At 42.1% G+C, this 27,803-nt stretch overlaps 1 protein-coding gene across 1 annotated transcript; it reads left to right on the top strand.

Annotated features, from left to right (window-relative positions):
- The first annotated feature begins 1,851 nt into the window (after positions 1–1,851).
- Positions 1,852–27,257, top strand: PPIG (peptidylprolyl isomerase G). Its single transcript, XM_048485100.1, has 13 exons — positions 1,852–1,983; positions 10,552–10,630; positions 10,806–10,880; positions 12,210–12,317; positions 12,606–12,650; positions 15,013–15,100; positions 17,629–17,658; positions 17,776–17,915; positions 22,569–22,773; positions 23,237–23,404; positions 23,942–24,026; positions 25,126–25,262; positions 25,971–27,257. Exons 2-13 carry the CDS (start codon positions 10,570–10,572, stop codon positions 27,094–27,096), a joined length of 2,268 nt encoding a protein of 755 aa, XP_048341057.1. The 5' UTR covers positions 1,852–1,983; positions 10,552–10,569; the 3' UTR covers positions 27,097–27,257.
- Positions 27,258–27,803: the final 546 nt, after the last annotated feature.

The raw sequence follows: 27,803 nt of genomic DNA, 5'->3' as shown, positions 1-27,803 counted from the left end.
TGTATTTTCATCTTCCAGTAGGTTTGTTTATGAGAGATCCAATCTAAGCATCTGACAAATGAGACCCTTATTATCCACGTGCCTGACTGTTGTGGGTTTTCTGGGCACCGTGGCTGTGGTCTGGGAGTTTTAGCTCCTAACCTTTTGCCCAAATGCATGGCTCACATCTTCAGAAGCACCACGGGAAGATGCGATCAGTATACTGTTTTCCTCCCAGTGTGAGTACAAGCTAACTAACTGAGTTGCCTCCAAGTATTCCACAAATCTCCTGCTTAAACTGCCAAAGCTACTGCTATTTGTTGTGACTGGTGCCAAAATTGAAGAGCAACTCAGCTTTCAGAAGACAAAAGGGGAAATTAAAAAGACCCTGCGAAGGCCTGAATCCCTATAAAGATATGCCATGGCCATGAGGTCACTCTGAGTGAAAAAGGACCCCCCTCGTGTCTTTTCTGTGGAGCTGTGCTTGCTGGAGCCATGAGTATGTTTTAACATACCCCCCTTCCCCTTCTCCGGTTCTTCCAGCACAACATTCATGCCAAGGCCCTTGTTTGCCGCTGCTCCGCCGCATCCCACCAAGACTGTCCCGAGGTGTCCCCCCCCCTCGTTGCTCGCCCCCACCGGATAAAAGGGCACGACGCCTCCACTCACCTGCTCAGGCGGGCTTAGGGGTCTCGCGGAGAGGAGGAGCAGCAGCAGCAGCAACGAGCCTTCCTCCAGTCCTCCTCGTCGTCGCCGTCCTCCTGCGGAAGGACAAGATCAGCCCCACATGCCTCCCTTTCCCAGGACCAGAACTCCCCGCCGTCCGCCTCCCCCCCCCCCCAGCAGCTGCCCCCTTCTCCTGCCCCCCCCCCCACAGGACCTCCCAGCCGAGCGCTCCTCCACTGCCAGCGCCTCCCCGTCCACCAGGGCCAGAGAGGGAGCGCGGCCAGAGTCCCCCCAGCGACGACTACGATGACGACGACCCTCCAGCAGCAGCAGCAGCCGCCGCCAGCCCTGCAGAAAGCCTCCCCTCCTCCTCCCTTCTCCCCCCCTCCCGGCACTCAAGGAGTCCAGCCGAGGCTGCAGGGGGTCGGCAGGACCCTTCCTTCCCCTGGAAATGCCCCAGCACTCCAGCCTGGGCATGGTTTTTGTTTTTTTAAGCGGAGAAAGGGGCCCTTTCTCCGCTTAAAAAAACAAACGCTGAGGCTGGAGCGCCCTTCTCTCTGAGAGGCTCCCTTTGAGAGAGAGAGGGGCGCTCCAGTCTCCTTTGCCCATGGATCCTGTGATCTATGGCACTGGTGTCAAACTTGCGGCCCTCCAGATGTTATGGACTACAATTTCCATCATCCCCTGCCAGCATGCTGCTGGCAGGGGGTGATGGGAACTGTAGTCCATAACATCTGGAGGGCCGCAAGTTTGACACCTATGATCTATGGGGAGTGCCAGCTTTGCCATCCTCCCCATCCCCATCAAGCTTCCTCTTCCCATGGATCCTGTGATCCATGGGTAGTGGTAGCTTTGCCACACACACACACACACACACCCAGCCCCATCAAGCTTGCTCTGCCCCTGGATCACAGGTTTCATGGGCAGAGCAAGCAAATTTTGCTCCCCCCCACCCCCCAAAAAATCCCCCATACAGAACTAACCTGCATATATTGTGGGGAATGAGTGCATCCCTTTGGACTTTGGATTTTTGCACCATCCTCTGATTCTTGCATCATTTGCAAGACTGAGGCTTATGAGAAGCGGCCCGGTGGTGACACGAGATCGAGCCCCTTCCCTTCACATTTGCAGCCTCAGGACCCCTCCGGCTGTCCCTCAGCCGAGCCCTGGTCTACTCCATCCATCCCCGCTTCGCCAGCCTCTCCCCGCTTCGGGTTTCCCGCTTCCTCCCCTCCTCCACTGACGCAGTCCCTCCTGCACCAGATCCTAACATGGCGGCGGCGGCGAGGTGGTGAAGAGCGCGGCGGGAGGGAGGCAGGGAGAGTTCGGGCCCGGCGGGTGAGTGCCGAGCCTGGCCGCTCCGTGAGGGGGTCCCGGGGGTTGCTGGCCCCACACATTTAAGGGGGGGGGGACGTGGGGGGAGGGACCCTCTCTCGGGCTGTGGTGAGGCGGGAAGGGTTTTAGCAGTTTGCTCCCTTTCAGTTTGAATCTGCCTCACGCTGACTTGGGGGGAGGCGGCGGCCTGGTCCCGTGGTCGGGCTCCCCAAAAGGAGGCGAGGGCTCCTCTGAAGGGCACGTCGCCCTCTCCCAACAAGTCTAGGGGGGGAAGAGAGGGGGGAGAGCAGCGGCTTCTTGGCCGAGAGGGGCTGGAGGAGATGAGAAATATCAGGCCCTGAACGCGGGGGGTGGAGGAGGTCTGTTCTGATTTTTTTTGCAGTATTTTTGCAGGAGGCATCGGGCGGGCGAGGAGGGACCCTCCTTTGTTTAAATGGTGCTTTTAATTTCGCTGTCGTCTGTCTGCGTGCTTTGCAAGGCTTGTCTTGTTTTTAGGGTGGGAAGGGGCATCTCTGCAACTGGGAAGCGGGGGGGGGGGAGAAGGAGGAATGTGGCTTTAATAGCAGCGTAGCAGGCCCCTTCCGCGCATGCAGCACAATTCATTTTCAATCCGCTTTCGGTGCACTTTGAAGCGGGATTTTACTGTGCGGAACAGCAAAAACCCACTTTCAAACAATTGTGAAAGTGGATTGAGAAAGTGCGTGATTCTGCATGTGCGGAAGGGGCCGCAGAGAGTTGCAAAGGAGATGCCAATGCTAAGAAGTGGTTGGAATAACAGACTCGTTTTGAGGGAGGGAAGAGTAAACGCAACTTATTGCTTTCAGAGCTATGGAGTGCTGTGGGAAGGCAGAGGGGGGTTGCTCTAGGTGCAGGTATTGTCTCACCTCTTCAGACAATTTGTAACATCCACTAGATTTGTACCTGACATTGGAGTTTTCTTATTCTCTGTTTCTCTTTGGCTCAATGTGAGTTCCTTTATGAAATGGGCTTTGCTGGTGTACTGGATTCTGAACTCCTGAAAAAAGTTAACTATGGGGGAAGGGGAATGTGCAGTGAGGACCGTGCAAATCATATGCGTATGAAAATATGCATTCTGAAATGTAAGAAACTAACACTAAATTGAAGGTGTTAAAAAATCTAAAGCCGTCTTTTTCTACTTATATCCATTCTAACAGTGGGTGGAAGGGAAGAGTGGGATCTGTTTTGGAAATGATCTGGAATGAATGCTGGAGTAGCAGAATTTGAGGATGGCCCAAATGTAGTTGGGGTGATGACATCCAGAACAGACTGAATAACTTGATCTTTCCAAAGTGGGTAAATAGGCAACAGTATAGTAGAATAGGTTCAACAGTTTATGGATGCCATAAGATGGCATGTTGGAGATCTTAACTGGAGTTCCTCTCTGCAAAATTTTTAAATAGTAGTGAAGGGCAGGGATTGGGTTAGGGTTTTATCTCCACCCACCCCACACACACTGTTTCCAGAGCAAAATTATCTCTTCCCTTTCCCCCTCAAGCGACTCCAGGCAAATTGGAGCTTGGTTTATTGAGAACCAGGTGTGAAATCCTCCCATGAGCATCATACCACAGTCCCTATTCAGTCCTTCTTTCTTGCTGAAGGTAGTGATTAAAAATTAGGGAGATGAGAGAACGTAGCATGGATCTCCAGTTTCTCATGTAGTTTGGCCAAGTGAATGTAAAGTGATGTATGTTGAGGCAAAAAATATTTAACCTTGCTTATACATTGATGGGGCTTCAAATTGACTGACTTGCAGATAGGTCTGAGGGTGGACACTAAAGGGGCAGTGCTGGCTCGGGGTATGGAGGCCATGAAAAAGACAAAAGCAAAACTGCAGCTCCTTAGGACGCAGTAATATCTATGCCTGAGATGGATCCAGTTGGCTGACATAATTTGGCATGGAGTGGGGGAATTGCAAGCAGGATCGAAAAGTCTCAAGTCTAGGGTTTGACATTATTATGTAAAATGCAGCTGGGCTCCATGTAAAGTGACTGCTCATGATAGCAGTAATTGGTGTGAATATTATCTCTCTAGTTTTACTAAGCTGACTAATTCCAATTTAGGGATGTCTAAATGCAGTCAGATTTCTTAATGAAATTTAATTCTCCAGTTTCATGTTGGGAGTCTCCCTTTTGAAGTTCTTTGGTTGAAGAATGCCAACTTTTGGGTCTGCGCCTGTTTGTCTTTTGAGAGGCTGGAATGTTCTTCCAGTAGTTTCTGAACATCGTTCTTTTTAAAAAAATCTTACCTATGTCACTTTATATAGAGATTGACCTGTTTGTCAGGGTTATGTAGAGAGAAGACCGTTGTTGACAGGTGTTGTAATATGTCACATTGGATGATGAAAAAGCGAGTGAATCCCTTTTGGTGTCGGCTGATGTTGCTGAATCCTGTGACAGTGTTTTTTGGGAGGATAAATAAATGCCGCCTATTCACTCAAATAGGGTCCCCGAGGTGGTAAATATCAGAACATTTCAAAGTCAACACATTAAAAGAAATTAAAACAGCATGTAAAATAGTGTGTATATAAAATATTTAAAGAATTAAATTAATACACAATAACACTTTTTTAGGTTGAGGAGATGCAAGCAAGGAAAGGTCTACCACCCAGGCCAACAAGAAAGGAGTGTGATTCTCCATATCACTGATCACAGATTATTCATGGAGCTCTGGGTGACAACCTGTAGCGTTCTGTTTTTGTTTTTGTTTTCTCTTTGACCCTCTTTTGTAGAAAGAGATTCTTGGTTCAGTTTGGCTTCCTCAGTCTGTTTCTTCACTTTCTGTTATAATCTTCAGAATGTCTGTTATAAATTCTTCAGTGGTGTCTCTCTCTCCAAGAAATTAGGAAAATGCACTTGTAATATAGGGCTTGGCTGTAGTGAGTGGATTATATCACACATTGTGGATGTTTTCTGGTAAAATGGTGCTGATATGTTCAATGTATGGGGTGGTGTCTAGAAAATTATCTTGAACTGACTGAGGTTTAGGTGGATTGTAGGGGTGAATATTGGTGAAACCTGATGGATTCTTTCAAAGGTATCCTTCCTCTGAGTCCAGACAATGAAAATGTCATCATTGTATCATTTTCCTCAACTGAACTCAGGAAAGATAGTTGAAGAGAGGATTTGGGGGATAAGAGCTAAGAAAGGGCATCTCTAAGTTAGCAACGTTGGTCTGCTATGGTGCCATGTATCAATAACAGTGCTATTAGTTATTTCCAGTGTTCTCCAAAATCTGAAGTACCGGTAATTGTGGTCGAGCATAAAGTGGTTTATGATTTGGTGGCTAGCTGTGCTGCAGTATTATCAGAGATTCCTGACAGCTTGTAATTTGTGTATGGCAAATTAAGGTATTGATGGTGTAGGTCTGTATCTTAGAATCAAATAAGTTATGCTTTGCACGAACTACCTCTTCACAAAGCATTTAGACCCAAACTTGACACTGTTATTCTAATAGGTAGGAAGAACTCATACCGGTAGTTATGATGACTTGCATGTTATTTATGTACCATGCAGTACAAGAATCTGGAATCCAGAGGATTCTTTGGTTTCTTAAGCATCTTGAACCTTCTCACAATAATTTATCTGATAGTGGTCATTAATTATTTGTATTCTGTCGAGTGTTCTAGTCCCCCCCCCCCCCCGAAGCGAATAAATTGACTATTAAAGGACTAATTTCCTCCCTTTGCCCATGCATAGTTTAAAACGGTTTTAGTTAATCAAAACATTGAGGGGGAAGATGGAAGCTTTCATCAGGTAGTTGTGTAATTGTTCAAATTTATTAATTTTGTCTAATTACACTGTGGTGAGTTGCCTAGTTACCATCCGCAACTATTTGCAGGATTGGGATTTCTGGTAAGGGAATCAGTTGAAGCCAACATTGTGAAGTCTATGATTGTGTATGCAATTGATTTTTAGTGTGTGACTGAATATTTTATATGTTGCATGTGTTGGGGCGGGATGGATTTTCTAGGAGAGAAAGGGGGTATATAAATCCAAATTACTCTTCCTCCTCCTTCTGGGCCTGCTATAAGTCAGCTGTGATTTTTTCTGCAAAAAAAGGTGGTTCCTAATTACTGGGGCCACAGCTGGAAGCGCGATGATCAGGCAAAGGCACATCTAATGAACCTTACGGAGAGGCTATCTGGCCACATTACTCAGGTGAAGTTGCTGTGTGAGTTCACGCATGCGTTCAAGGCAGGGTGGATAAAACTCAGTGACTTTTAAAAAAATTAAAAGTCAGATTTCAAACAATTTAAATAGGATTTTTAAATAAAATGCTTTTTTGGAGACACATCCGTCTACAATAGCTTAAATAGCTATTTAGATAAATTGTAGTCCAAAGATTATTCGTCATTAAATAAGAATTAGTTTTTAATTATGTAGTGTGAGATTATAGAGCTGTCTCATTGCACAGAGTGGTAAGCTGTAATACTGCAGTCAAAGCTTAGCTCACGACCTGAGTTCAATCCTTACAGAAGTCAGTTTGACATCACTAGCTCAAGTTGACTCAGCCTTCCATCCTTCCAAGAGCGGTAAAATGAATACCCAGCTTGCTGGAGGTAAAGTGTGGATGACTTGGGGAGGCAATGGCAAACCACCCCATAAAAACAAAGTCTGCATAGTAAATGTCATGATGTGATGGCGACCCAGTGCTTAAACAGAGGACTTTATCTTTATGAGACTGTATATTCATGAAATGTTTACATTTTGGGTAAATAAGACCCATTAATCCATTTACAATATCATTCACTTCTAGATTATTTTGGGCAGTATCTCCTACTAGAAGATATTATCAGAGATGCTTGGCTTTGAGTCCTCAAAACTGAATTTGTGTCTGCAGAGATAGTATGCCTCTTCACAGTAAAAATGTTATAAAATACATAGTTGAGAAAAAGATCTTAATTCCATTGTTCCTTTGGAAGTCTGTGTACACGGACTCAACCCTTACCTCTTAAGTGCTAAGTTTCAAGAATGAATAGAAGATTGTTTGGAGTTAAATAGATCTGCACAAGGAGCTGAATGTGAGGAGGGTGGGGCAAGCAATATAAATGAAACTGAAACCTTTAGGGATTTTGAGTTACTGATTTAAATCAAATCCATCCTGGTTCAAGGTCCAAAGCTCGTTCACAGTTTGAATTAGGATAATTTGTGTATGCTGAGCAAAACTTTGTTAACAATAAAACACTACATTTTATGTTGGAAAGGACAAGTTAACATTGGTTTTCAGCCAGTAAGAATCCTGTCCCTTGTCCACAGTTGAAGCCCCAGCTGTGGTTACCAAGAAGTGACCTAGCTAGGCAGCAGTTATACGTTGCATCCTTTTTATAATTGACCCACACACTTCCATTTTCTTTCTTTCTCAAAAGAACATGCTTATCCAAAGAAATGTTTTTGTGTTGGTGTCCTGTGCCCTCACAAAAATAGTCATGTAACAAAGTAATACACTAAGTGAGCTAATCAATACCCTTATATTGATGTGGGTTTTGTAGAAAAATAGGAATCAGAAGAGAAATCTGATGCCCTAAATAGAGTGTGTTGTAATATATTTATGCTTAGTAAACGAAATCGTATCTCCGTATTAATATCCTAATAGCAACAAATGCTTGAGTTGCAGCATTTGAGTAGTAAAAAATTGTGTGATTTAAATGTTCAAACAAATGCAAAACTTTATGTAGACATTATTATATTAGAATAATGTAAATATTTAAAGACACTATAGTATGCACTTGCACTGTATAAATTTAAGTAAAAATTAATACTCCGGCAGACTCTATCCAAGGGGCTCCCTGCCCCCAAAAGCGTGGAAAGACTTAAAATTCTGAAAAGCCTCACTACTGCTGGGAAGCCCCTATTGGGCTCCTTCTCCGCTGCCCCTTTTGGGACTGCCCCTGCTGTGCTGATGGCAGGGGCGCAGGGATGCTGGCGTGGTATGCCGCATGGCATCCCACCACCAGGGCGGGCAGCGGCAGCCAGACACTAGTGAGTGTGCCCCTCTGCTGGGGCAAGCTCCCTGGGAAAGGCAAATCTGCCATGTGCTGTTCCCACTGATGGATTTGGCCTTCCCCGCTCTGGATGGGGCTGTGAGTATTGTTAAGACACTAATTTTAGCTTACTCAAAGAATAATGTAGAATCTGTCTCGGATGTATTTGTCCATTCATCGAATTCAGCAGAACTGCATGGATCCACTTGCATGACTTGTCCTTACCGCTGTATCATATTAGTGATTAGAGTCCTTCCACTATATGCAAGGAGGCATATAAATTAGAATTTTGGCTTTGGTTTTTATTTGTATTGCACACTTTATAATTTGATTTTTATTTGAATTGTCAATTTTTTCCCCCCTTCCTTGTTTACAAATCAGGAGAGCATACTTGTCCTCACACAATTCTCAAGGGTAATCACGTGAAGGACACTTGTTATAACTTTGAAACTGCCACATTTGCCTGATATTGTATTGGCAGTGGCATCTATTTATTGTTACTTTAATGAATCTTCAAAAATAGACTATCTTCTTTGGAAAATCACTCAGCTTTTTGTTAAAAAATCTGTGCTACATATTTGGGAATGATACTGTATTAATACCATTGTGCCCAACTTTTAAAGAATGTTTCAGTCGCTTACTTCAGCACGTGGATTTTGTGAGGTTCGTGCGTACGGGAAATTTTTGCAGCAGAACATTCTTGTTTTCAACCCTTAAATATAGCTTTGGAGAGTTAAAGCCTAATAGATTTTTGTGCCTTGAGAGAAGGCCAGGATGTCTCACAGGCTATAGATTATTGGCACCATTGCTGTACATAATACTGTTGATGCTTTATGGTTCTGTGATTATTACTGCCTTCTAGGTTATAATTGTTGGGTTTGGGGGTAAAGTTCCTTCTAAACGAGAATACGGTCCTACAGTGGGATCAGCATTTACAGGGAGTAGGAGAGGAAGAAGCCAAGCTACCAAAGAAATATGGTAGCCTCATCATTTGTTCTGTCCACTGAGTTCTGGTTGCAAACATCCTGCATGGTGTAGTGGTTAAGAGCAGGTGGATTCTAACCTGGAGAACCGGGTTTGATTCTCCACTCCTCCACCTGAGTGGCAGAGGCTTATCTGGTGAACCAGATGTTTTTCCACACTCTACATTCCTGCTGGGAGACCTTGGGCTAGTCACAGTTCTTCGGAAGTCTCTCAGCTCCACCTACCTCACAAGGTGTCTGTTGTGGGGAGAGGAAGGGAAAGGAGCTTGTAAGCCACTTTGAGTCTCCGTACAGGAGAGAAAGGTGGGATATAAATCCAAACTCTTCTTCTTCAAACGTCTGTTCCACACAGTTATGTGCACATCTTGTGCTGTGTGTTGTAGCTGTATTGTATATGAGGCCTAAATAGTAGTAAGCAGCAAGTCCACAATCCAAGTTAATCTGTACAGTTGCTACTGTTTATTCAAGGTTTAAACCATAGGACAGTGGTGGCGAACCTATGGCACAGGTGCCAGAGGTGGCACTCAGAGCCCTTTCTGTGGGCACACGTGCACAGAGTTCATCATGGGGTATTTGGAAAATTACCCCCCCCCCCCAAACACACACACCTAGGCTGGCCTGGGCATGATCCTTTACCTGGGAGTAAGCTCGGTTGCTGGCAATGGGCTTTGCTTCTGAGTAAAACCTCCTAGGGTCGTGATTCACCCATTCGAAGCGTTGCACGGTTGCTTCACCAAGCTTACTTCCAAGTAACATGTGCCTCGAAACCAACTGTTTTTTCTAAACTGAAACCTCAGTATTCAGGTTAAATTGCCATGTTGACACTTTGCGATAAATAAGTGGTTTTTGGGTTGCAATTTGGGCACTCAATCCTGAAAAGGTTCACCATCACTGCCATAGGACTTTCATATAATGGCCTACTTCTTGGTGCACACACAATCCTCATCTTGTAGTGCTGTCCAGTACTGATTAGTGCAGTTACATGGGAATATATTTTGTTTGTTTTATATTTACTTCAGTCATACCCTGGTTATCTCCGCTATGGAAACCTAAAGTGGCATACATTGTACTCTTCTGTGTTTTGTTCTCACAACAACCCTGCAAGGTAGGCTAGAGTAAAAATATGTGACTGGCTCAAGGTCATCCAGGAAACTTCTGTGGCACAGTGGAGATTTGAATGTGGGTCTCCAGGACACTAGGTCCGGCACTCTAACCAGTACTTGTTGTATAGGCATATATTCCTGGTGGAATCAGCTACTCTAAGAATGATCTGCACAAGTTGGAGGAGGAACAGGAATACATGTGAATGGAAGCCTCAAGTATTCTTTGATGCCTCAAGTATTCATACCTGCCAGCAAAGGAACAGTTATAACACAAATATTTTTGTTCACCTGCGCCACTGTTTCTTATATCCTCATCTCTGCAAAAGAAAGCAAAGCTATCCATTTTTTAACCTTTGTTTTCCTCATTTCTTAGCGCTGCGTAACTTAGTTATCCTTTTTATTTTTCAAACGCTTCAAAGTTAGTAGAACTGTACTTCTTCACTAATTGGAGATGGAGAACTTATCGTTTGTAATTCTGTTGCAGTTATAAAATTTTGAAGCCATGGGAGTGAAAACCCAGAGACCTCGTTGCTTTTTTGACATAGCCATCAACAGTGTACTTGGTAAGAGAAATTCTGTTGATATTCATGTTAAGTTACAGTGTGGCTCAAATTCAAAACCATTCAGTTTAATTCAAGTGAATGGATCTTATTTATGAGTAAACTCTAGGTAAAACTCCTTAATGTTTAGTAAACGTCCATGATTGCCTTACTGATTTATTTTTATTTTTTATTTTAGCTGGAAGAGTAGTCTTTGAGTTGTTCTCAGATGTTTGCCCAAAGACTTGTGAGAACTTCCGCTGCCTCTGTACTGGTTCGTAGACACATTTTCCTTCCAATGTGTAATTTGCAATGTGAAATCAGCCTCAATTTATTTTTTCCCTGTCGTATTTCGTACATTTTACAGCAAAAATATAAATATGCAGTGAATTTAGTTTTATGAATCCCTTTGTTGATCTTTTTGCCTGTTAAAAATGAAAATAAATTTCTGCATGCTATTTTATATTACTATGAGAAATGTAGCAAAATGTGTGCGTATTTAAATATCCTTTTGTCTGCCTTCAGGACGTGGGAGGGGGGATTTCACAGACTTTGGTGGGCAATAGTAGTATTGCGCTGAGTTTCAGTGGTACTCAAAGGCTCTGCTAGACATGGGTCTCATTGGGAAAGGCAGGTTGCTGTAACTTATGCCTTTCAGATGACATCTGTGCAGTCTCACAAGTGAATTGTGCCTGTATTAAAGTCATGGGTTGCCCAGTTGTGGGACTCCATAGTGACCATGAAGAATACTGTTTTAGGTAGAACAAGATGCTGAGAATGAAAAGGTAAGACAAGAACCCCGAGTATGCAGTCTTGAGTAAGTTTGTTGTGAGTAGACTGAGAAGAACTAGTTGTTGCTTCATTTTGTTTCCAGATCTTAAGACAGGATGAATAAATAAACTGCTTATTTTTTGTTGGGCTCTGTTGTGATAAACTGCACTTGCAAAAAAGATGCATGTTCAAAGCATCCGGAATTAGTATTCTTCTCAATTTTGGGATTAATCTGTAAGACAAAGCTTTCACCTATTTAAAAGCGATGCTTACTTTCTCTATTACCTAACAGTTTAAAATCCTGCATCTGAAAACATGGACCGCATTCCAGACAACCATGCAACTGCATCTACATGTCTTCCGCACATGCAGAATAATGCACCTTCAATCCACTTTCACAATTGTTTGCAAGTGGATCTTGCTATTCCACACAGTAAAATCCAGCTGCAAAGTGAACTGAAAGTGCATTATTCTGCATATGTGGAAGGAGTCAGGACTTAGCCCTTGAGTTTCTTGAGCAGCAGCTCCTCATGTTGAAGTCCAGTTCATTTGAAAGCGGTGTATGACATGGCATTAGAAGTCAGTAGGTAATTGGTTATCTGGCCTCTGGCAATTATATTGAAACTTCTTTGAAACAAATAACATTTATTTCCAGTCCTGTTCTCATGATTTGGGTAGATAGTTCCTTTCTATAGGACCATTTTTTTGGTGGTGATTACTACTTTACACCCCTCTTTCAAAACCTGATTTCCAGTTTGATGCTAGTGTACTCTTTGACAGTCTGCCATTAATGCTAGAAGGAAATTAAACTTGTTTATTTTCCCAACTACAGGAGAAAAGGGTACAGGGAAATCAACCCAGAAGCCATTGCATTACAAAAGTTGTTTGTTTCACAGAGTTGTGAAAGATTTCATGGTCCAGGGAGGTGACTTCAGTGAAGGTAAGACATAACTGCTAGAATTAATTTTCTTCAAGTGTACAAATGTGTTTAAATTTACTTTATAGAACATCACTTAAATAATGCTGGTTGGCTTGTTTCAGATCTTTCTAAAATTCTGAGAAATATAGAACAATTGTCTTCTATTCAACCATCTCTTGAGATTTGCTTAGTTCACAGATATTTTACCTATAATAAAATAATATTTTAAAATGAATAGATACATGTTGTAATTTACATGACGTGCAGTCATTAATTTTATTTATAATATGATTTATTTCTTAATAAAAGGAAATGGGAGAGGAGGAGAATCCATTTATGGTGGCTTTTTTGAAGGTAAGAATAATCTATCAGCCTGCATTATCCTATCATAACTATTGGTTTAAAAATTATACTGGGTGAATTGTATTCTGTGGGTTCATATCTCCAGGTAAAGTTGTGGGTCATAGCTTGCCATATCATTGGGACTTAGAAGGGGTGTGTCGAACTTTCAGCATTTTGGGTTGTTTAGAAGCCTCTCTATACCTTTTAAGCTTTCTCTGCATAGGTACAATTCATAATACATTGACTTGCTTTGCACCATAGTTCCTGCTCAGTAAAACTTCTTTTTTCTCTCTAGAGAATGTATTTCCCCTTTTAAGGGCATTGCACCATTTTATTCCTTACCTATCTAAAGTTGCTTACTTTTTTGCCCAGTGGAAACACTCCATATACTTGGGCATCTTAAGAGAAAACATAGAACATCATTCCAATCTTCAAAGCCCTCAAAATGAGCAGGCAAAAAGCATCAGTCAGTGGAAGTTGTTCCAAGCAAGGCAGAGAATTGGACCTTACAGTTTCTTAATATTTCTCTTGGTGAGCTGTAAGTGGCTGGCTGCTGATACTTACTGTTTAGACAGAACTGAACTTGGTGCTTTTTGAAAACTTGGTTTTTGTGGTTGCGTTTAGGTTTTTATTAAAGCTACATGAGGAGCGAGCCATTATGACTAGGGTTGTGCGGTTGAGCAAACCTGCACCCACTCCGAAAAAATCCCCCCCCCCCCCCCCGGTGGCAATTTAAAGAGAGACAAACAACAGGTCCCGGAATCACATAGAATGTTTGGGCATTATTCGGGCTGCTTTGGCTTGCTGCCATTTTAGTAAAGAATACTGTGGGGGAATTCTCTCAGTCCTTCCCCATCCCTTATTTATGGCTGGCCAAGGCTGGTGCAGAACTCCCCTGCTGCTGCCAAGTCCATGTGGGGCTAGGAGCTGGTTGGTGGCAGAGCTATAAGTTGCCCGCTCCACTTGTGGCTCAGAGGTAGTAGATAGTGCAGGCTGCCACTGCTTTCAGTCTCCACATGGGGTTTGGTGGTAGCTCTGTGCCTGTTGCAGTGGTGCTGGGGCCCAGGCAAATCGAGGGAGATGGGGTAGGGAAAATGGAGGGGCAGTAAAAGTTGGATTTGGGTGCAATTGAGTTGTTTTTCCCAGGAATTCAGATACTGAAACACTTCAGGTCCGTTAGACCCAAATCTGAATTTTACTGATTTTTTTTTTGCACACCCCAATTATGATTTAGAACTTTTTATAAGCCAGGGTATTGCTCAAGACTACGCTCGCACAAATGCTTGGAATTTCTGATCTGTGCAGTTTTAAATTTCAGAATTATTCATCTTTTATGTAGGTTTTGCTTAAATAGTCAGTTTTCTAAGTCCATTTTCTAAAATTATCGTCATTTTTTGTATATAACACACAAGCCAAAATTATGAGTTTGTTTTTAGAAAAACAAACTGGACTGCTTGTATTACAAATATGAAGTATGCCATTAAATATTGCATTCCAAGAAATGTCCCCTTAAGCATCCATGCACCATATGATAACCTTGATTCAACAAAAAAGTTTGTAAGAAAATAATCACTATATCTAATAGGGAGTTTGAAGGTCAGCAGAGTAGCAAAGCAAGCTACCTTCAGACAGGGGAGATATTCTCCATAATGATGAGATTCTCGGGGTGGGGGTAGGGGGGAGAACCAAGAAATTCACCAGCCTCCTTCCAAAATGTTCTCATATGAGGACTCTTAATGCTCACTGCCCTTGAGGAAGTGTGAGATGTTGGGGGCAACTGAATGCTTGGGAAGGGCGGTGGGAGGGACAAGGGTGGTGGCAGTGGGAAATTGACCTGACATCTTAAAGTAGCTTGGAATGAGAGGTGAAAATAGGATTTGAGAAAGGGCACTATGAAACATGTCCTTCCCCATCTCAATTTTCTCACCCTAAAACACTCGATTATGATATAGGGAGGGGCACATAAAAGACCCTGTCACTACATTGAACTAACCAGGTTTAGGGATAGATGGATTCCTACTCACTTAACCTAAAATCTCAGCAGTAAGCCCTGTTGCTGAGTTGCTGAGTTTCTATTGCTGAGTTTCAGGACTAGGTGAGCAGGAAACTGTTTTTCTAGCTCTGCAGTGTTGAGTGGGAGGATGTCTAATTGTTTATCCTCCCTTGGTGATTTCTTGTAGGCCCCGAATGTGTTATTGATGTTTCCATGCGTTTAGTCCAAGAATTCATAGTGTGTGTCTCACTGTTTTTATTTTAATGCTGTTTGGCACTTCAGTCATGCATCTATGCAGTTTGACAATCCTGATTTGAAATTCTAAAGACATACCCGTACTAGGTAATGAATTTCTGAAGTAATTCAAAATGCTTTCTCTAGATGAAAGCTTTGCAGTAAAGCACAACAAAGAATTTCTCCTTTCAATGGCCAACAGAGGGAAAGATACAAATGGTTCACAGTTTTTTATGTGAGTATCATGCAGCTACTGTGTTTCTTCACCATTTGGATGGTAGTCGTTGCAATTTAAATTCCAAAACTGTGACTTTGAATTGTTGAAATGACTAACTCCTTTTCCATGTTCGAAATATGAGTACCTTTTAACTATTTGAAGTGTAACTGCTTTCTTATATGTTTATTTTGGAAGTAGTAAACAGGATTCTAAGTATAATGTGGAACAAGTTTGAATATTTTAGTAGTTGTGACTGTGTGTTAGGGTAAGCATCTGCTATGTTACTGGCTTTGCAACTATTATCTGGTAGCACCTGATGTCATAACGTTATTGGGGCTGATTTGACCAATACCTGATTGGGAGGCTGTTAGTCCTATGTAAACCATTCTGTTTTTTGAAGGACAGTCTGGATGCAGGTATAACAGATGGGAAAGGCCAGATATCATGCTTGTTCTGACGACATTTGAGAACAGTTGTGGTAGAACAAGTCACCTTAACTTATAAAAAAAACCAAACAACACTGTCAAAGGCTTTCATGGCTGGATTCAACTGGTTGTGGTGGGTTTTCTGGGCTGTGTGACCGTGGTCTGGTAGGTCTTGTTCCTAACGTTTCATCTGCATCTGTGGCACCACAACCAGCCAAACAACAGCCCTTGCTGAATGCCCACAGTTACCAGGAGTTTGTTCAGATACTACTTTGATTTATTTATTACTTAGATTTTTACCCCGCCCTACCCCCGAAGGGCTCAGGGCAGCAACAAAAATAAAAACTATTATAATAAAACAGAAACAGTTTTAATAAATAATTTGAAACAGTATAAAATTTTAAAACAGTATAAGAGCTCAAAAACAGATGGCGACTTTCACTTACTTTATCCCCCTCCCGGAAGCCTTTGACCTCAGGATACATGCATTGATGAGATCAGACATCCTAGATTTTGTAGGCTTTGCTGAACTCTCACAGTGGGTTAACCAGATCTTCTGAACTCATTGACAACTGTCCGTGGTGATGGTAGGAATGTCTGGAACTCTTGAGTCCTATTTCCTCTTCATCTCAGGTATGAGAGGGTTCTTTGAAAAGGCCCTAAGACATGTTCTTCTTTATTGTCATGAAAAGATTGAAAATACTGTGAGAACACAAAATACCACTAAGTTTGCTGCCTGCAACTAGTTGTAGCTATCAGCCAGTACAATGTTGAGGACTGCTTGCCTTCACAAATATTCTGTTTCTCTTATCACCTCTGTTGCTTCTCTTTTTGTGCTGGGTTGGTTATTGTTGTTCCTGGCCTGAGTTCCTCAGTTTGGGAGGAGTGACTTTTTTTTCTGAACTTGTTTTTTCTGAAGTATATCAGCTCCCTCTTCTGAAGTAAACATTCAATTGAAATACGTCTTTGCTTAATTATAAGCCACATTCAAGATATTGTGAGCATGTTTTATTTACGGTTACATTCCAACCAACGTCAGGTGAATTAGGCTTCTGTAGGTGGGCAGCAAATTCTCCCCTCTGTTGAGAGAGTATTGCTGTTTCTCTCAAGATGGTCAATTGGCATCTGGTGTGTAGCACTCCATACTGCAGGTGGAGGCTGACAAGACTGAATGCTTCTCTGTTGTACGTAGAAATTCAGAATGACAGCCACAAGTGCTGTAGTCTAGTCATTCAGAGAATGATTTCTGATGGTGAAGCAACAGAGACGTAGCTAGACCAGAGTGTGCCTGGTGCACACTCTGGCTTTTGCGCCCCCCCCCCACGGAGCCCCCCTTCGCACACCCCACCCCAATTACTTGTAGGAAAGGAGCAGGCCGGAGAAGAAGGCCGGAAGCCTGCCTGCGTTGCCTGGGCCTGGTGGGAACTACATTTCCCAGGAGACTCTGGGAAATGTAGTTCCCACCAGGCCCAGGCAATGCAGGCAGGCTTCCGGACCTTCTCCATTCCTAAAAGTAACTGGGGTGGTTGCCGCAAGGGGGGGGGGGCGCCGCGGGGAAGTGCGGGGGAGGGGGATTTTTTCGCCCCCACGTGACTAGAAATAATGCGCCCGGTGCGTTGCACACACCCCATCCCCTGGTGGCTTCGCCACTGTGAAGCAATCAGTGATGTGAGCGCCACCTACAGTCAAAAGTGAAAATTTAGACGCGGATATATTCATTGACAACTAAACTCATTTAATGAGTTGGATCCAAATTAAATTTACCAGTGGCAGAGTGGCACTTTCCTGCCTCCCCCACCCCCCACTCAGCCCATTGATCTCCACAAAATGGAGGACAGGAGACCCCAAGGAAGTACACAGAGGGGTGGGGATCTGCAGTGAAAAGGGGTATCAGCAGACATTCCAGTGTTAGTTTGGAGCCAACCCAATATTTATCATTAAAATGCTTCACATTCAAGATTCTTTAATTTGAGGCTTTTAACGAGTTTTTAAATGTGTTGAATCTGAACTACAGCTTGTAATGTCTTTTAAATATTGATCATTTGTAACATAATGTACCAAGTTAACATTCTTTCTTTCTTTCTTTTTGTCATTAAATTTTTGCCCCGATGTCTTTAAAAGAACAACCAAACCTACACCTCACCTAGATGGGTAAGTGTTGTGGTGTCTTATATGTGCTTGGAAAGGTTAATAATTGGGTAACTTCTTGAAATGTTCATCGTGCTAGAAATTTCAGTCAGCTTTTAAAATTTAGCTTTAATCATTTAGGCTTCATGTTGTGTTTGGACAAGTAATCTCGGGTCAAGAAGTTGTAAGAGAAATAGAAAACCAGAAAACAGATGCATCTAGTAAACCTTATGCTGAAGTGCGAATAATGAGTTGCGGAGAACTAATTCCAAAATCCAAAGGTAAGGTCTAAATACCTATTCAAATGTTTCTAAGCACAGATGGTTTTCATGATTTTGTTCGTATCAGAGGTGTGGTGGATCTGGCTGGGTGGCTTAGCAACAGAGAACTCCAGTTAATTCCGCATAACTGCTGTCATAGGAATAGTAACAAGAGTGCATTCAGTTAGATTAGAACATTGTGAAATTTGACTTCTTTGTGGTGTCTTTCCTTGTGACCCTTTGCAGATGGAATGTGAATTTTGGTCCTCCTTGTGTTCACCCTCATTACCTAGAAAAACAGATTCGTGATTTGCAACGGTTAACGCTTTTTTTAAATGAACAAGTATTCACTTGTTACTGTGAGGCACATGTTACAAACTATAGCCTAGCATGAACTAATGACATTTCTGACAACGTGTTACACCTGTAACTTCTGCTCTTGTCTGCTAAATGCAGTTTTGCAAGGAGTGGTATGGATTAAGAGGTTCTGCAATTTTTTCTACTGCTATATCCTTTGTACAATCGACAGTTAGACCATGTTTGGTTAGAAGTAAATACTATTTCATGTAATGGAATTAACTCCCAGGTATAGCCGAGGCTAGCCTGATCTTGTCGGAACTCAGAAGCTAAGCAAGATTGGTTCTGGTTGGTTCTTGGATAGGACACCCCCAAGGAAATCCAGGATTGCTGCACAGGCAATGGCAAACCACCTCTGTACATCTTTTACCTCCAGAGTCCTATGGGGTCACCTTGATGGCACTTTCCATCAAGTAGCAAATAGATTTGCTACTTAAGTCTGCCTAATTCTGCTGTTCTGCAGCAGAATTTGTTTTGAAGGCTGGATTTGGTACTTTTCAAACAACACACTTCAGTGCAATCACTAGTTTGGATCCTGTCATTTCATTCTGGTGAGGCTTTTACTTTTCTCTTGCATAGTAGTTGAGAGTGGTGGACTTGAATCTGGAGAACTAGATTTGATTCCCCCACTCTTCCACGTGACTGGCAGACTCTTATCTGGTAAACTGGGTTTGTTTCCCTGCTCCTCCACATGGAGCTTGCTGGGTGACCTTGGGCTAGTCACTGTTCTCTCAGAACACTCTCAGCCCCACCTGTCTCGCAAGGTGTCTGTTGTGGGGAGAGGAAGGGAAGGAGTCAGTAAGCTGCTCTGAGTCTCCTTATGGCTGAGAAAAGCGGGGTATCAGTCCAAACTCTTCTTCTTATGTCAGCAGAAGGCACCTTGTGCCAGAAGAACATATGCACTTATTAAACAATCTGGTAATATTTGTGCCTCTGTGTATGAATTAATAAGCGTACTATGTCTCTAGTTCTGGGACCTGATCCTGATCTACGTAGATCTGTTGTGTCCGACATTGTTTGGAGGAACATGTGCTGCCTACCGAGCAATAGCTGATGTAAGCCAATAGCGAAATGTGGAAATCCTAAATGTGGATCACTGTGTTTGTAGTTAGTTAAATTTCTGATTTTGGGTTTCTATTTTGAGAAGCTATTCTTTCTTTCATGTGTGTGGTCGCCTGATTGCTTTCTGGTAATTGAGCAGGGTCAGGCAACATGGATTAGAGGCAGTTAGACCACTTTTTGAAAATTGTTTGTGAAAATGCCCCAAATGTTGCTGCTTGTTTATGTTTTGATGCGAACCTGAAGGAGATATTAGGTGAACTCTGGAATGTGCGACTCTCATACTTGAAATGTTATGTGTTCTCGCATGGCGCACAGTTCCCCATGTAGTGATTTCTTTCCTCGGGCTTGTGATGGGATGAGCAAGTATAGATGATCTATTCCTAGCAAAGCTCTGATGCTTTTAGCCCATACTTCAAAGTGACAAACCACTGCTGTGGTTTTTCTTTCTCACTTCTTCCTGCAACTTATCTGCTTTTAGCTATGAATGTGGTAAATGTCATAGTGCTACTGATGCTTGAAGGTACAGCCTTTGAGATACCCTGGGATACTGCTGAAATCCTAGGTGTTTCATGGAGCAGTTCCTCTGTTAACAACAGAGGAGACAGCTATTAGAACCCATGGGAATAGCCATTCCAACCAGGCAGGAGGCACAGTAGTAAAGTCTTTGGAGGATGGCAAGAGAATATAAAGACTAATAGACTTTCTGTGCAGAATGTTAAAGGAAGGAGTGAAGAGCGCTGAGGAGTGCAGGCGAGGGAACTAATCCTTATCTGCCCTGATAAGGATGTTATGGTAAGTGAAGGAAACTGGTAGTAAAAAGCCTTTTCCGATTGGGGAGTTGTATGCAATTAGTTTGTCCATCAGGATCATCTTGTGCAGCTGTCAATCAGCCATGATGATCTTAAAATCTGGAGACTGAAGTGACTGGAAAGGCAGAATGAAGCGACAGGCACACATCAGAGCAGCAGCACTGTTTAGATGTTTAGGCAGTGGGACGAGAAAGGCCTTAATAACATGGATGGGTTCTGAGAATCCACGAAAGGAGGAGAGCACAGTAGAATGGTGATGAGAGCTCAGTAGAATGGTGGAAGACATCAGGATGAGCAAGTGATACCAGGGAATACATGTTATAAGTGTGGTTCTTAAAGGCAGGTGGGGAAACGTCTAGGTCAGGGGTCTGCAACCTGCGGCTCTCCAGATGTTCATAGACTACAATTCCCATCAGCCTCTGCCAGGGGCTGATGGGATTTTTAGTCCACGGACATCTGGGGAGCCGCAGGTTGCAGACTCCTGGTCTAGGTGAACAAAATAAACCATGGAGAAAACTGTTATTGCAATTGAACCTGGGCGAATTGACTGCTGATGCTGGCTGCTTTGGTTTTGGGTGCTGTGTGGTTTCCGGGCTGTATGGCCGTGTTCTAGCAGATCCTCTGAAGATGCCAGCCACAGACGCAGGCGAAACGTCAGGAGAGAATGCTGCCAGAACACGGCCATACAGCCCGGAAACCACACAGCACCCAAGTGATTCCGGCCGTGAAAGCCTTCGACAATACATTGCTTTGGTTTTGTTTGTAACATACATTGTTTGGATTACAGGTGTAATTTATTGGGAGATCTCTGCTCTGTGGGCATCGTGGTGTGGTGGTCTTCTGTGGCATATCTGCCAGCATATCCAGAAGTACACCACATCTACCAGACCATGGCCACACAACCTGGAAAACCCACCACAACCAGTATCCAGAAGTCAATTATAATCTCCCTAACATAGTTTTTATGATGTTGGTGTAATGGGTTTTCTTTAACCGTGTCCCACTTTGCCCTTTCATTCTGTATCTGCTAAAGCTTCAGATATCTGAATTAGGTCAAATAATGTCAGTCTCTTTCATTTGATGTCTGTCTGATATTGTCAGCTTTTCAACTAAGTAAATGCTACAGTGTAAGTCACAGTTTTTAAAAGTTAAGTCTGTTGACAGTTATTATCGGCAACTTTCAAAACTTGCTTCGGTTTGTTCATAGTTGCTGTTGCTTTATTTTTGTTTTCAATTTCTTTTTTCAAACTTCTATAAATGTGGCTGACTCTGGTGTCCCAGGAAAAGAAGCAAAGAGAAATTTTCAGTGAAGTGCCTACTTACCAGAAACAATTCATTTTTTAAAATTCATTGTTTTATAACTGTCACGCTGATTACAAAATCAGATGTTTAATAGTGCATTTCCGAGCAGAGTTACACCCTTCTAAGGCTATTGACTTCAGTGGACTTAAAATAATGTACTTCTTCTTAGGATTGCACTGTAAAGTACTGTATGTTTTAAAGAAGTTAATTTGTTATAAATACTTGACAATTGTTTTGATAACGTTCGACTGGTCAGATGTTCAAGCTTGTGCTCCAAGTGAAGGGATAAAATGTATTGGGATTATATGCTTGAGGTACTGGAGAAGGTTAGATAACAGATGGTGCACAGATATTAATCATTTCATTAAAAATAGATGCCTGGTGGTCAACTCCAAAATGTAGTGGATTAACAGTGTGGTTTTACATATCGTAAGTTTCCACATAGGATGTTTTCTGCCTTGATTTCTCCTATGCACCATCTGAATAGAGATTGTACATTTCTGTATTTTATGGCAGTTTATTCTGTGTGTAATTCAGGAGGAACATCTGGATCATTATGATTCTGTTTGTGATCCATTGTGGCCTAAAGAATCTCAGAAGTTAAGCAGGGTGGGTCCTTAGTAGTTCTTGGATGCAAGACTGCCAAGGATACCAGGGCTGCTGTTCAGTTTGATATGACTCAGTTTGATATAATGTGGGGAAAGAATTATGTGTTAAATTAAGGTATGACTATCATTTAAGACCCTATCTACCTACCTACCATTCTGTCTACCTAGCGCTTCCTTTCCCTCTCTCCCCACCTCTCTCTATATGTAATTAAGTTCCAAGATTTCCATGACAGCAGACTGATTTTAGTTGCCTTCCACAAAATAGCAGAGGTGTCTAGAACTGTCTCTACAGGCACAGCGGGTTTTCTGTCAATCTGATATGAGGACTCAGTGGCCAGCTAAGTGTAAAAACATCTCTAATATGACACGAAGATTTCTTTACTAGTTGATCAGAGGAAAAAATTGGGGAATCAGTATTAGTTTATAGAAAGTAGCCAGACATTGTTTCATACTTCTGTGATCATTTTAAAAAGATGAAAAAGACTTATTTGGGTTTTTTGCTTCGATGATTGTATGTCTGTGCTTTTAATTTAAAGCCAAGAAGGAAGAGAAGAAAAGACATAAGTCATCGTCCTCATCTAGTGATTCTGAAAGCTCCAGCGATTCAAAGTCATCTTCCGATTCATCCTCGGAGTCTGAAAGTGTTTCTGAAGAAAAAACAAAGAAAAAGAAAAAGAAGCACAAGAAAAATTCCAAGAAACACAAGAAAGAAAAGAAAAAGAGAAAGAAAAGCAAGAAGAGGTAAAACTGAGGAAAATATTAGAAAAGCTAACTAGATAACAGCAACATGAACTATTGCTGGAAAGAGTAATTGACACTGTATCTTGTAATTTTCTTATAGTATTGTAACAATGTCATTTTTATAGAATACACCGTATGTGTATTTTATGACATTTTCAAACTCTTTTATCACCACAGCATTTTCTGCATATCTGTGTAATCATAGTGACTAAAAATGCAATTTCAGAACAAAACTGGAGCTATTTAGTTATTTTTTTATATATATATAGAATATTCCAGAGGGCTTACTGCATATGCTTGGTTCACTTACAGTAAATAAGTACAAAACTTAGTCATTTTTAATTTGTATCTTCCATGTTTTTGTGGTCTTGATTGATTTGAAATTGGCAGATTCAAATTAAAGAAAAATTAATTATTTGTTTCCAATAGATACAAATAAATGTTGTTCTTTTTATGAATAAAGCTCAGCCAGTGAAAATGAAGCAGAAAATCCTGAATCACAGCCGCTTTCTACTGTCCGTCCAGAAGAGATTCCTCCTGTACCAGAAAACAGGTTCCTGATGAGGAAAAGTCCTCCTAAAGTGGATGAAAAAGAGAAAGAGGCAAAAACCAGGGAAAAGGAAAGGGAGAGGTAAAGCACTGTGTTTGATCTGAAATGAGCTCTGTTGAACCACATTTGGGTTGCCTTGGGTCATTTGCTGCTTGCTGACCCTTTAGAAAGCCTTTTTGTAAATGAAAGACTGTGTTGAAGGAAAGGAAAAATAACAGCTTCCTTCTAATCTTAGATCCCTTCCACACATGCAGAATAATGCACTTTCAATTCACTTTCACAATGGTTTGCAAGTGGATTTGGCAATTCCAGCTGCAAAGTGCATTGAAAGTTGTTTGAAAGGTCATTGTTCTGCATGTGCAGAAGGGGGCTAAGTTAGACTTCCCCATATATTTAAGGTTACCATTTTGACAGGTTATATTTTTTTCACTATGGCTTCATGGGTCTTACAATGGTACGATTGAGTGCCTTGCTGTACAGAAAACATTCAGCCAACTGTTTGTGAGTGCTCTGTGATTTGATAGATCTTCAGCAATATAAATTTAGCTATAGGAAGAGGTGGAAAAAAATTCACAGCCTTTCTAGTATTGCACTGAATTCTCTCTTCTTGATTCCTAGTAACCCATCAAACTGTCAATCCTCATATCAGAGAAGGTTGTTGGTAACGAGATCTGGGCGGAAGATAAAAGGAAGAGGACCAAGAGTAGGTTTGGTTTCTTGTTTTACCATGTAATGATGCAGTTATTTTATGTAAACGACCTTGATTTTTATCTAACCAGTGGGTCCCCCTTGATCACAAAAAAGACTATCCTGGGGATAATGGTATCTACAGGGACAAAAGCAATATGGAGTGGGGGGCTGTAGTAAAGGAGGAAAATTTGGTGAGATTGAGAAAAAATGCTTGGAGTCTTAGGAGACCACAAGCTGAATATGAACCAACAGCCTGAGGTGGCAGCTAAGAAAGCCAATGCGATTCTGTGCTGCATCAACAGGAGTGTAGTGTCTAGATAAAGGGAAGTAATAGTACCACTCTGTTCTGCGTTGGTCAGACCTCACCTGGAATATTGTGTCCAGTTCTGGGAATCACAATTCAAGAGGGATGTTGACAAATTGAAGCATGTCTGCCCATCTTCACAGGCACCCTGCTGGCTCCCCCTCCCCTTTGCAAAGCTGGTATTCAGCTTTGCAAACGGGGGATTGCCTATGAAGATGAAGAGAACTCTCCCCATCTTCACAGGCACCCTGCTGCCCCTCCTTGACAAAGCTGGGGTTTTCGGGGGAGGGGGCTCAATTTCAGTGTTTCCACTGGGCGCCATTTCCAGTAAATATGCCACATCTCTTGCTCTGGGAGGATTAGTTTTCTAGAGCCCGTTGTATTTTTTCGCACAACAGGCTTTATTGCTAGTAGTTTATATTGACAATTTTGCTTGTAGGCATTTGTATTTCTAATTCTATAAACATGTCAAATAGTACGATTTGATATGCTGTGTTATAAATTAAGCATTTTTTTGAAGTCAAAAGGGTAAACTAATTTTAGGTGAGATCGGTAAGTAAAAGGGATTATATATTTTGAGTTTTCCCAAAAATTCCATTCTTTTCTGGTGGGGTTGAAGACTTGTTCTGTGGTTTCGCCATGTGTGGAAACATTAACCTTCTACTGCTCCATAAAAATGTGATTGTTTTGCCCTCAAATACAGAAACTTCCCTTTCTGTTTCTGGCGAGGGAACTCACAATCATGTGCATTGCATCTGCTGTTAGCGCACTATATTTTAATCGAACGTTTTCCTTTCCTTTTCAACAGCGCTATCGGACACCTTCACGATCCAGGTCAAGAGATCGCTTTAGACGCAGTGAGACTCCTCCGCACTGGAGACAAGAAATGCAGAGAGCTCAGAGAATGAGAGTGTCAAGTGGAGAAAGATGGATCAAGGGGGATAAGTAAGATGTGAACAGAGTTCTCCCTCTGGGAATTTCTCAACTTCAGTAGCACTGGCTTTTTTTTAACCTTCTATTCAATACTCTTTCCCTCTCTGGCTGTTTGCTAGAACGTTTGTAGTCATCTTCAAACTGCAGTGGAACCTCGATTTTTGTTGGTAATCCATCCGAAAAGAATCGATGAAAACCGAAACCGATGAAAACTGAGGCAAACTTTTCCATAGGAATCAATGTAAATCCAATTAATCCGTTCTAGGCACTCCAAAAAACATATCAAAAACACATTTTTGGTGAATAAACATAGTGTTTAATGCTGAAAACAGTAACAAACAATAACATTAGGACCAGCTTCAGAGCCAGTGGACCAATGTCGCACCAGAAAGCTGTCCAAAGAGGTCTGTTTCTGATGCCTCTTTAAGATTTGTCTGAAATGGGGCAAGACATTGTCATTAAACAAGTTGCAGACATGGCCTGCAACAGCTTTGTCCAGGTGATTTTTCTTTACAAGCCCCTGCACCTTACTGCAAATTGATGAAAACCGAGGCAAATCGATGAAAACCGAGACAAATTTTTCACTGAAAAAATCGATGAAAACCGAAGGCAATGAAAACTGAGGTTCCACTGTATATACAGCAAAATAATATATTATTTGTAATGTAAACACAGCTTCATTTATTAATGACCAAATTTTCTTCTCTCTTTTTTTTAAAGGAGTGAAGTTAACGAGAACAAGAAGGATGCTGCAAATCAGAAAAGCCCTGGGCGAGGAAGGGAAAGAAAAGCATCTGACCATAGACAAACTTCTGAGAGCCCCAGCAGGAGAGGGGAGAAGGAAAAGAAAACAAAAGATCACAAATCCAGCAGTAGAGACAGGGAGACAAGGAGAAATTCAGAGAAGGAGGATAAGGAGAAGCATAACAGAAGTAAGGCCAAAAAAAGGGCTCGATCCAAAAGCCAGAGCAAAAGCAAAGAAGTATCAAAAAGTAAGGAGAAGGACTCCCGACATAGCAAACATGAAGAAAAGAAAAGTAGACTGGGAAGCAGGGAGAGGGACCACGAGAAAGAGAGGGACAAAGAAAAATACGGCGATTCCCGTGGAAGAGAGAGAAGCAGAAGTAAGGAAAAGAACAAAAGAGGGGAATCTAAAAGTAACGGTCAGAATCACGTTAAAAGTAAAGACAGAGAAAAACACGCCAAGTCCAAGAGCAAAGAACGTGAACCATCAAAAAGTAAACACGGCTCCAATAGTAAGACCAGAGAGCGGAGCAAAAGCGGGGAGAGAGGGAAGCGAGCCAGGACCCGAAGCAAAGAACGAGAACGCAGCAGAAGTAAAGATTATTCCAAATACAAAGATAAGGAATATAAAAGAAGTGGACGATCAAGAAGCAGAGACAGAAAAGAGACACCGGAAAAATCTAAAAATAAAGAGAGCAAGAGAAGGAAAGAATCTCAGAGCTCCGAGAGGGATGAAAGTCGAAGTAAAGACAGGCATCGGAGTCAGGAACGCAAAAGTTCTCACAAAAAGGATGATTCTGAAAAAAGAAAGCATTCAAAAACCCGTGACACTAGTAGCCCCGAGACCAACAAACATAAAAAGTCCAGTAGAGATAAAGATAGAAGCCCTGATTCAAAGAAAAGGCGAAGCAGCAAAGACAGAGAATTGAAAAGATCATCTTCGCGCAGGAGTAAGGAAAGAGAAAAGGACAGGTCCCGTTCCTCAAGAGAAAAAGAGGTCAACCAAAAATCAAAGGATCAGGAGAGGGACCGTGCCCATGGGAAAGATAAAAAATCTGATCATGAATCAAGTCCTGGAACTGATGAAGACAGACGTGGATGAGTTTATGAACTTATTATTTCTGCTTCCAGGTTCTAGAGACATATTGGGGAACACTTCTTTTTTTAAAAAAAAATGTGGACTTCAGTTTGGTCTTTTGATAAACCTGCAACCTGGATCATTTGTACTGCTAAAGTTTTAATAAACTTGAAATGGAAAAAAAACATTACGTGTAAAATGGTGTGCTGTGTGTTAGTATTCCCACGGTTTATGTATCCTGCTTCTGTGTTATCAGAAGGAAATACTGTATTGCGTTTACGTTTTAATTTATGGACTTAGGCAGCTTGCTGCAAGCGAGCCGGTTAGCCTGAAAATAAATTTCTTTGAAGCCGTAGAACTCTGCCTCCTCATGTGTCAAACAATTGCTGTTACGGTAATACTAGGAGCAACTCTGTCTGGATAGTGGCCACTGTAAGTTCCTAGGTAACATCCATTTGAATCTCAGTTCATGCTACTTTATAGCATTGCGTTTTGTCTAACGTTAAATCGTCTTGCCTTCTATAGAAGATTCATCTTTGGGTGTTTGGCCTAAAGGGAAATTTATTTTTCCCATGGGCCAGAGTGACTGAATTGGTAACTAGGAAGTCCCATTTTTGATTCTGCCTGGTAGCCATTACCTCTTGTCCTCAATAGACTGAATCCAACCTCTGTTCATGACAAGTGACCTAAGTATGTCTTCCTTCGATTGAATATGTTTAATCTTGTTATAT

This window comes from Sphaerodactylus townsendi, linkage group LG02, assembly GCF_021028975.2.
Source record: "Sphaerodactylus townsendi isolate TG3544 linkage group LG02, MPM_Stown_v2.3, whole genome shotgun sequence".
In the NCBI taxonomy this organism is placed as follows: domain Eukaryota; kingdom Metazoa; phylum Chordata; class Lepidosauria; order Squamata; family Sphaerodactylidae; genus Sphaerodactylus; species Sphaerodactylus townsendi.
This window is presented reverse-complemented; position numbering and strand designations above follow the sequence as displayed.

Excerpts from the sequence above, each read along its gene's own strand:
- PPIG (XM_048485100.1), top strand. The coding sequence starts at position 10,570 with ATGGGAGTGAAAACCCAGAGACCTCGTTGCTTTTTTGACATAGCCATC. Across the intron at positions 22,774-23,236 it reads AGAAAGAAAAGCAAGAAGAG|CTCAGCCAGTGAAAATGAAG; the intron begins GTAAAACTGAGG and ends TTATGAATAAAG. Across the intron at positions 23,405-23,941 it reads AGGGAAAAGGAAAGGGAGAG|TAACCCATCAAACTGTCAAT; the intron begins GTAAAGCACTGT and ends CTTGATTCCTAG.